This window comes from Cyprinus carpio, chromosome A15 (genome assembly GCF_018340385.1).
Source record: "Cyprinus carpio isolate SPL01 chromosome A15, ASM1834038v1, whole genome shotgun sequence".
NCBI lineage: Eukaryota > Metazoa > Chordata > Actinopteri > Cypriniformes > Cyprinidae > Cyprinus > Cyprinus carpio.
In genome coordinates, this window is record NC_056586.1 from 24317572 (window position 1) to 24328428 (window position 10857).

The 10857-nt window shown below is 33.9% G+C and overlaps 1 protein-coding gene and 1 non-coding gene across 2 annotated transcripts in view; both read right to left on the minus strand.

The window, feature by feature from the left end:
• Positions 1–3067: 3067 nt before the first annotated feature.
• Positions 3068–10857, minus strand: part of atg16l1 (ATG16 autophagy related 16-like 1 (S. cerevisiae)) — a 12275-nt gene continuing 4485 nt past the window's right edge. Inside the window, 8 exon segments of the mRNA XM_042771746.1 lie at positions 3068–3116; positions 3686–3756; positions 6525–6624; positions 8058–8102; positions 8382–8444; positions 8517–8645; positions 9796–10176; positions 10268–10341. Of these exon segments, the coding sequence (XP_042627680.1) occupies positions 3068–3116; positions 3686–3756; positions 6525–6624; positions 8058–8102; positions 8382–8444; positions 8517–8645; positions 9796–10176; positions 10268–10341 (912 nt within the window).
• Positions 6163–6462, minus strand: LOC122147874. Its single transcript, XR_006161873.1, has one exon.

Genomic DNA, 10857 nt, shown 5'->3' on the forward strand with positions numbered 1-10857 from the left:
CGAAGGTATTCATTGTAATATTAAAACTAAATTTATATTAATTACAAAAATAACTTAAACAAAATTAAAACCCAAATGAACTAATATTGTAATCATTAATTAAATATTAATTAAATAAATATTTATAACATTAATTAAAATGTAATTATTGTTGGATTCGTTCATTTGTTTGTTTTAAAATTCTTTATATTAGAAAATTCTGATGCATTATTTAAAGGGATTTTTTTTTTTTAAACCCCGCTTCCCCCCCCCCCGCCCCACAGTTGAAAAATGAACTAATATTTAATCAAGTATTAACGTAATATTAAACATAAATTGATATGGTAATTTAAAAATAATTAAAACAATAATTCATAATAATGTAATCTAATATCTAATCATTTGCCTTTGTTTTACAAGTCTTATTAGAAAATTCTAATTGCATTTAAAGTTGAAACCTGTTGGTAAAACTTGAAATCGAGCAAATATTTAACGTTAATTAAATGTTAATCAACCACTAATATAATAATAAAATATTATATATTTAAAAATAATGTAATATAATATTAAAAAATACAAAATATTTTGATCTATTATTTTTACAATATTCACTAGAATATAAATCCTGCGTGAATTTAAAATTAAAACGCTGTAATGATAATTTCATATTATAATTTAATAATATTTAATAATGATAATATAATGAATATTTAATTTAATTAACATTAATTCAATAGTTAATATTTATATTTAATTTAATTAACATTAATTCAATAGTTAATATTTAGTTTGACCAACACAGAAAATGGACAAACAAAAGAGACAAAAGGACAAAAACCCAATCATCATTTTCAAGCACTGTTTTGCATTCTTACTCTCAGACACGCCGGACAACTCGTAAGAAGAAGTATAACTACTCTTTAAAGGAAGGGGGGGGGGTCTCTTACAGGACTTTGCTGCGGTAAGTCCCAGAGCTTTGAGCGACTCTCGATCGTAGCTGCAAGGAGGACGATTCCGAAGTGTTATCGAGGAAACGAATGCGGATAATTAGAATGAGATAAAACCTTCCCGCTGTGCCCTGTGAGCGTGTGCTTCGGGAAGAGACAAATACAATGAATTACAACACTTAAATGTGTGTGGGCTTCTAGTAGCAAATGAGATTAAGTTCAGCACAGAAGAGATCAGGTCTCAGATGGCATTTTATTTTTGAGAATCAAGCTGACCAGCCTCCTTCAGTCCCAGCCCTCCTGTGTGTCACTGTTTCTGTGGGATGCTTCTGTCAGAGGTCTACCCAATGGGGATCTACTATAAAAAAGACTCTGCTGCAGCAGAAGAAACACTCCATAATATCAGCCGCCACATCAAACCAGGTCTGCACAACTAGAGCATGCTGAGGAAGAAAATTAATCGGGCGCCGGCTGGGAGTAGGGACGAGGAGGAGCTGAGGAGGAAAAGGAGCTGGACCATTCAGACCTTTTACATCACATCATGACCTTTGAGCCGGACAAACGACTGCAGCTGCCTTATTTTCTTAAACGCAAGACCCCAACTAAAACCTGCACATGTGCTTCAGACTAAAACAACTGCTCAAGTCTTTGGGTTATATGCTAGCGTGCGTGTATGGCTCACCCGCAGTCTGAGGTCCATCCACAGTCCAGATTGATGCTGGCGAAATCATTCGAACGCAGCAGAGTAGATACGAGCCACCTGCGGGCGCACAAGCCACACTGCTGTCAGACTCGCTTTCCATCCAGTGTTCATCACTGGCCTGAACACCATGCATTACATCTCACTCATGTTATGGGATTTTGTGGCTTTTTATCTATATATGACAAGGAGCTCCTAACATTAGCAGATACATGCATTTTAAAATGGACTTCATAAGCATTTTGTGGTGTGTGCAAGCATCTGCTGAATTGATTAAAAAACTAAATAAAATGCTCTGTTGAATGAAAATGTCCCGTTAGCCGATATTATAAACAATGACTGTATCCAATGAGTTATATTAAGTAGCAAATTGTGTTGTGAATTGAAATGAAAAATTACAATGTTAAAAAAATTAAAACGTATGCATCCACATGTGAGATCAATAAAATGCATTTGATCCCTGCTAAAAAAGACCCTACCCGGCATTTCACTTCATGCTGACATTAAGGAATATTTGCCAGAGTAACTTAATATTTGAAAATATGCAGAATTTGCATTTTGTTAAATCATTTAATCAGGTCTTTATGGCCTTATTAAATCACATTTTTATTTTCCCCCTAATTCTGTGTTTTCTATTTTATTTTTCTGGGTTCTGTTTTAAAGAGTCACATTATTTTTAATAATCAAATATCACGTCTAATCAAGTGAATTCATAAAACTTTAATTTAATCTTCTAAAATGTAATCAAATGAAAATTAAAAAAATTATTATGTAAGACCAGAATATTGTTTTTTTTTTTTTTCGTTTTTTTTTTTTTTTAAGTGAATTTCTTGGCATAAAAGTTTAAACCCAAACTTTATAATTTGCTGGCTTGCCCAGTGAAGAACTAAAAAGTTAAAATATTAAACATTAATGTATTAATAATAATGTAATTAATATTTAATTAAATAAATAATTTAATTTGTCATTTTTTACAATTCTCAAAAAAAATCCTGATGCATTTAAAGTTGAAACCTGTTGAAAAGTTTAAAATAAACTAACATACAGTTAATTAAACTTTAATCAAATATTAAATGAATTAATATTAATTTAAAAAAAAAGTAAAAAATATTGTTTAGGTTGTATATTTTCTACCAATAATCAATCCTTGCCAGTTGAAGAATAATAAGAGTTTTAGTGTGTATTTGATGATATTTTGTATTAAATAAAATGGTGTGTGATGAAATTGATTTATTCATCCAAAAATTGGCCAAAAATCCAGCAATTATATAGTAAGTTTCATCACGTAAATGTTCGTCTGTGTTTTCTGCATTGGGGACACATCAGAGATTCTTCTCTTTTCTAAGCAGCTGTACTCCTATTAACAGATGTAATGTTAATAATAATTTGTAGACAGATATAATAACTTACCCGCACTATCACAACTCTATGCTGGGTGATGTTACAGCATTACTCCCCTGGTCAGCGCAACCTTTAGGTTCACATCAGGCCTGGAGACAGCAAAAACCAAGCTTTTTATTAACCTCACATCTACTGAATCTTTGCTTCAGCAATCGGAAAGGAAACAGAATCTCTGCAGTCGTTTCATTTTAAACCGTGCGTGATGTAAACTGAGCTGGCATGATTTCTCTTTTGAAACGACCGTGAATGCGTCTCAGCTTGAAAACTTGAGATCACGAGCCTTGGTCAGGACGTTCGCCTTCATGTTCCGGGCCCTGTAGTGTGTCGCTTTACTTCTGTTTGACGCTGCGGCTGACTTGCTAGTCAAGTCTTCTTAATTCTCTAAAAGGACTCACTATACAGCAGAAACGATCCAGAACTATCAAGCCGCCCCTGAAACCAGCGATGCCGAACATAGAGCACGCTGGACCACAATGAAGACGCGTAGGCTGGATGCTGGGAGGGCCGGGAGGACTGAAGGATTCGGACGGAGGCTTTCAGACCTTTTTTACCATCTCATCACTGACCGCTGAACCCTGATGCAAAAATTGTGAGTGATAATACAGGAGTACAGTAACCAGAAACGACAGGCTCAGAGCTTCACTCGGCGGTCCATTACCTCCAGTGGCAAGCAGACGGGCAACCTGGAGACCTAAACCTCACCGCGTTCACTTCTCCATCGTGGGCGTCCTACACACAAACACAATCAGTGTTGAGATTTTTACGAGTTCTGCTTTTTTTTTTAGAGACTCGTATTAAACATTTGAAATTCAGAATAGTGGGGGTTTTTGTGTTTGAGTCTCCATTGGCAAGGTCATCCAAAAACCTAAATAATTGACAACAGACTCGTGCAACAGAAGACAGAAAAATTTTATTGTAACCTGCCAGAAGAGACTAATATACTGAAATGATGAGAAATTAATAGATACATTTTAAACTCCTTTACGTTGTGAAATTTTGGCGATTTGTTTTTTTTGTTGTTGTTAGATGAAAAAAAAAAAACCTTCAAAATGTATATGTGTGTGCTGCAAAATACTACGGGAACTGAAGAGGATTAGGGCAAGCAATTAATAAAAAAAATAAAAACCATCTCTGAGATTAAAGTCATTATATTGCGAGATTTTATAAATCAAAATTTCGAGAAAAAAAAAGTCTCGAAAAATACAATCTTGAGAATAAAAAACTACATTAAATATCGAGAATAAAGTCGTTGTGTTTCGACGGGAAAAAAAACCGTTAAATTCGAGGAAAAGAGAAAAGAAAAAAAAAGCCGAAAAAAGCAATCTTGAGAAATAAACTCATTTTAAATTTCGAGAATAAAGTCGTTGTTGGAGGTTCGAGAAAAAAAAAGTCGAAATGAAAAATGTAGAGAATAACGCATCCGAATCAGTTGTTTCATTGCATAGCCTATAGAGGACATGGCACCAGGTTGGACTCACTTAGTCAAGCGGATATTTTAGACTTTCGTTTCAGTAACAAAGACAATACATGTCAACTTTAGCAATGTATGACACAAAGAGAATTTGCAAACCGCGAGCCAGGTCTTTTTAGAAGAAAAAAATCAGTCCAATTTTCGCGATGTAGGCTACTCGCTTTTGTCCAACATTGAAAGGTTATATCGCTGGATTCACACCAAATGCCCTCTGGCACCTTGCGACACGCTATGGATAAATTAAAAACCGTCTACGGCCATTGCCATTAATGGGTGTAATGTAATGAGGTTTATTCTCTAAAGATTGTATTTCGACTTTTTTTTCTCCGAAAATTTAACGAGTGTTTAATCTCGAAAACACGAACGACTTTATTCTCGATATTTAATGCAGTTTATTCGCCAAAGAATTGTATTTAGACTTTTTTTCCGAAATTTAACGAGGTTTCAATCTACGCAATATAATGACTTCTTTAATCTCGAGAGTGGTTTTATATTTTTTTATTATGCTTGGCCCTAATCCTCTTCCGTAAAATACAGACAAAAATGCAAATCTATTAAATTATAAATAGTGACATCAATATATTTTGGAAATGTGATTTAAAAAAATTTTTATTTGGAGGTATGTAAATTGCAGTTAATTTTAAAAATCAAAAATAAATCCACACAGATATACAATGTATACTGACAATTTATGTATAAAAGTTTGTTCTTTTTTATTTGTTATTTCACGTTTTCAAATTTCACAAATTTATAGCGGTCAATCTGACCCACCTATTTTTATGTTATTAATTATCTGCACACACAAAAAATACAAATACTTCCTTATTTTTTGTGAGATGATTTTTGGCAAATTGCATGGAAACCAATGGGGGAGTCAATATGAGCCCAACATAAAGGTCCAAAACCACACACGCACCCTGGACCACAAAACCAGTCATAACGGTCAATTTTTCAATAATTTTTTAATCTTTCCATTGATGTATGGTTTTTTTAGGAGGACAATATTTTTGTCTGAGATACAACCTATTTGAAAATCTTGAATCTGAGGGAGCAAAAAAATCTAAATATTGAGAAAATCGCTTTAAAGTTGTCCAAATTAAGTTTTTATGCAATGCATATCACTAATCAAAAATTAAGTTTTTGATATATTTACAGTAGGAAAATTTACAAATATCTTCATGGGAACCTGATCTTTATTTCATATCCGTAATGATTTTTTGGCATAAAATAAAAAATCTATAATTTTGACCCATACAATGTATTTTTGGCTATTGTTTTTTTTTCCCTACAAATATACCCCAGCGACTTAAGACTGCTTTTGTTGTGTTGAAACTTTCCAATCACTATTAATGACTCTAAATGAGAAAATATTCATTAAAACTGGAAAAAAAGAAATAAATAGTTCAAGGCAGTCTGAAAATCAAGTGTGGGTCAAACTGACTGCCAACACCATAGAAGGATTCAATTTTAATTGGATTAAACTTACATTTACGTGTTATTAGTGCATGTATGTAGTTTGGCTTCCTGTTGTTGCTTTTAAAACTTGTAGCATTCAGATCTCACCAAACTGTTGACTGAAAATGAAATGGAAATTCAAACAAATCACTTGCCTCCGAGTCTAAAGCAAAATGACAGCTTTCTCCCGTTTTGAGCTTGGTTTTAAAGGTCTCAGCTTGAAAACTTGAGATTCATGCACCAGTGTAAACGTTCTCACTCCCGTCTGGCCCTCCCTTTGTGTCGTCGTGTCTGTTGGACGCTGCTGTCGAGGTCACAATCGGTTCTCTAAAAGCTCGTACTCGTATTCAGCAACAAAACAAAAAAACGTCCAAAGTATCAGCCGCCCACCTCGAACCAGCAATGCACGACTAGAGCATGCTGGGAAATAATTAAGAGGGGGTGCTGGGAGGGGCGGACGGACTGGGAGGAGACCTGGATATCAGACCTTTTACATCACATCACTGACCTTTAAAACCCAACCTCAGACGTGAAGGATGCATGAAAGAGAAAGAATGAAAGTGACACTCACAAAGACGTGGAGCGCAGTGGAGGGAACTCGGACATCAGCGCAGGCCGAAGGCACCTCTGCGCCTTCAGGAGACGAGCTGAACGAATTCACCGAGCGACGCCTTCTGAGGAAAGAAAAAAAAGCACGTGTCACACGGGCTGAGCTGAAGTCATCCTGGAGGAAAGTCATAAAGAGGGTCATTCACGGACTGAAGCGCTTATAACTGCATCTGTAACACTGATTATAGCACGGCAATGTTTGAGGCGGAATATATAAAACTCGCCTCTTTGACTCACAAACAAAACTGATGCAAATAAGACACTTCAAAGCAAACTCAAATCTATGCAGCGAATTTGGGTGGGTGATGATTTTGATATTTAAAACCATATTTAATTTTTATAGATTAGAATGTGTGTAAAATACAAACTAAAAAATGCTTATGTCTATATTTAAAAAATATATTTAAGTTTTATAAATTATGATACGTGTGTAAAATTTTCATAATAAATTGTGATGTCTGTATATTTTGATGTGCTTTATAAATAATTTGAAGGAAAACCAAAACTCAAGTAAATTGCAATTTAATTCAGACATCTAAAATAAATCCTAACTACAAATATTTTTAATGCACAGAAATATTTTTACAATTTGATTATGTGATTTAATAAAACATGTAAAAGGCTAAAGACAAAAAAAAAAAAAAAAAAAAAAAAAAAAAAGTTATATAATATATATATATATATATATATATATATTATATATATAATATATATATAATATATATAGTGATATATATATATATAAATAAATATATATAATGTTATATATTTATTAATGTTTATATATTTATTAATATATATATATTATTAAATGTTTTATATATTTTTTTATTATAATGATATATATATATAATGTATATATATATATCTATATATATATATATATATATAGATAGATATATATAATATATATATATATATATATATTTATGTTTGTATTTGCATTGATTGTAAAGCAATATATATTAGAATCTATATATATATATATATATATATATATATATATATATATATATAATTACTAGATAAATGCACAATTAAACCAGACATTATCAGATCATTCCTAATATAATTCAGTCAATCACTGAATGCAAAACCAATATAAAATTCATAGAGATGTCTCCCAGCTCATAGTTTCTTCTGGCAAATCACCCACCCAGCCAAAACTCACACACAACTACACACAGAGAAGCGGGCAGCCTGCAAACATCACAGATATCTCCAAAAACACAGCAGCATCCTGCAGGAAATGACACGTATACGAGGAATGGGGAGCATTCAGAGCAGTTACCCACAATCCCTTTCACAGCCCTTCTGAAATATAATTCTGTTAGCATGCTTCTGGGTTTCACCTCAGCACCAGAGTCCCTCTCACACACAACAAACACAAACACACACCACACACACACACACACACACACACACACACCACACACACACACACACACACACACACACAACACAACACCTGACAACCACAGTGACAGTGCATCACCTGGAGTCCGATGGGACGAAACCAGGTTGGACAGAATCAGACAAGCTGCAGACACAGAGAGAGTGTAGTATGAGACACACACACACACACACACACACACATTCACACTCACACACACAAACAAAAGAGTGTTACAAAAACATGTCCAGGCCAAAATAAGAAACGTTTTTGTTTTTTTTTTTTTGCACATTTTAGGATCATTATGACAAGTCTTGCTTTAGATTTTGAGCTTAAATATGAGCTGGAGATGTTCTAGACAAGTTTTGTGGACAAAATGAAGAAGGAAAGAAACATTTGTGTCCATACACACAGACTGAGACGTACCCAAAGATAGTAGAGATGGAATCCAGCAGTCCAGCAGGAGGAGGAGGCTGAGACGCTCGTCTGCTGAGAAACACACACACAGCATCAGTTCCTGCATTCAGTCGTCCCTTCCCAGAACTCTGTGTGTGTGTTTACCTGGGTGTGCGACTGGACTGTCTGCTCGGTGACGTTTCACCTGCTCCACCCGTTCCCTTCCCAGCATCCTCTGTGAGAACTTCGATGTCATCATCTCTACACCAACCAGAAAACAGCATCCAGAGGATTTAACAGGATTCCCAAAAGCTACAGAAATTAACCAGGCCTTGAATTCATACATATTAAAAAATATTTGACATAAAAGGATGATGCGTTGTATTTTGATATGGTTATAAACAATATCCCCTCATAAAAGGCAAAAACTACCCCCAAAAAATTCTAATCAAATGAGTAAATATTAATGGAAAATATAATATCTATGACTTTGGCAGGTATTTGACTACTAGACCTGTGTTGTTAATGTTAACTAAAACTATTTAAAAAATGGTAATTGAAATAAAGCTAAAATAAAATAAAAATATTGGATGAAAAACTTAAACGTAAAACACTTAAATTAAAAATGCTGCCTTGGCATATAACTTAAACAAGTTTAAGTACTAAAAAATGAAATAAAAATTAAAAAAAAAAACAAAAAAAAAATAGAAATAGAAAGCAAATAGCTAAATGAAAACAAAACAAAAAATTAAATTATGATGAAAGCTGAAAAGCACTTAAATGAAAATGAAAATGCTGCTTTGATGACTAATGGAAATAAATCAGTTTAAGTACTAATATTATAACAATCGAAACTGAAAAAAAAATATTATAAAGCTAAATGCTAAATAGAAATATTTTTTAAAAGTTACTAAAACTAAAAAGTATTTTATTTTGTATATACAAAATTACTAAATACTACAATAGTATCCAAATAACACTGTAATAGATACAATTGTTTATAATTTTAAAAAGTGTGCTCAAAATGAGTGTTTTCACTATGACTGTAAATCAACTGTAACAGTATTACAAACCCTTAAATTCTCACTGGAGCTTTTAGACATATTTCTAAACCCAGACTCACCGCCCGTCTGCGCCTACGAGCACACCAACCAGTTAAACACTACGAGCACACCAACCAGTTAAACATCTGGCAAGGACATCAGTGTGTTAAACACTACACACACACACACACACACACATTTAAACTCTACTGAACCCTACCAGCCTGTTTCAAACAACCAATCAGGACGAGAATCACAATGAGCTCATTTCTGCATGGAAGGTCAGGAAACGAGCCCCTTTTTTTTCAGCATAGATGGTCAGAAACTGATGGGTGGCGGCCAATCACGCATTTCTATTGTTTTTAAACGACCCTTGACGACCGATCAATCAATCAATCAGCGAGATGGAGAGTGTTCGGCTCACACACATATACGAGCCGTTAACGACGTCGTTTACAAACATGAGGACCTTAAAGCGAGTACAAAAGAAAGCGTATTTTAGAAGCATCCAGATTGAATGTGTTTGTGACCTGGAGTCCTTCTCGTTCTCAGCGTTGAGTTTGTTGGCCTCCTGCGCTTTCTCGGCCATCCAGCGAGTCACCAGCTCCTGATTGTCCTCTGTGGTTTTCCGTAGTTTCTCCTCCAGGGCGCTGAACGTGATCTGCAGGGCGTCGTACTCATCTCGCAGCGTCTGATTGGCTCGTTCCAGATCGGCCAGAGAGTTGCGGAGCTCGCGACCCTCTCCTACAAGATAAAACACCTGCTGATAATACACCATCATTACACACACACACACACACACACACACACACGTGAAGCCTTCACACGCCGCTGATCTCAGTCAGATTCATAAAGCACACTCACTGAACTCACTTGGCTTCATTACTCTGGATCTCTTTGTCTTTCTGCTGAATCTGGTTGTTTAGTTCAATCACGCTCTGGGCCAACTGCAAAAACACAAACAAGTTATTCTCATTGCCATGTTTTCCCACCAGTGCTATTTTACCATCACTGAGACTATAGTTGTTCTTTTTTTTCATATTTTGAATTCAATTTTTATATGTCCTGTTTTCACTATATTTTGAGTTAAAGTTTTAGTAATTGTTGTATGTTTGTAATTTTTATTAGTTTTTATTTTAAATAAAACAAATAAAGCTAAACAGAAATATAAAAAACTAAAACTGAATAAAAATGACAAAAGCACATAAAATTATAAATTTAAACTAAACTAACATCAAAACTGAAAATATCAATATAATACTAAAATAACAGTGGCCAATTGCTTGTACAGTTAGTTTCTTTAATAATTTGGAAAAAAATATATATATTTTCTGTTTACACTTTAATTTGATCTAAAGTTTTTGTAATTTTGTCAAGTGTTTTTGTCATTTTATAAGTATTTTTTAAATGTGTGTACACAATTTTTTTTATTTATTAATTTTAGTTATTTTAGTATCATTGAC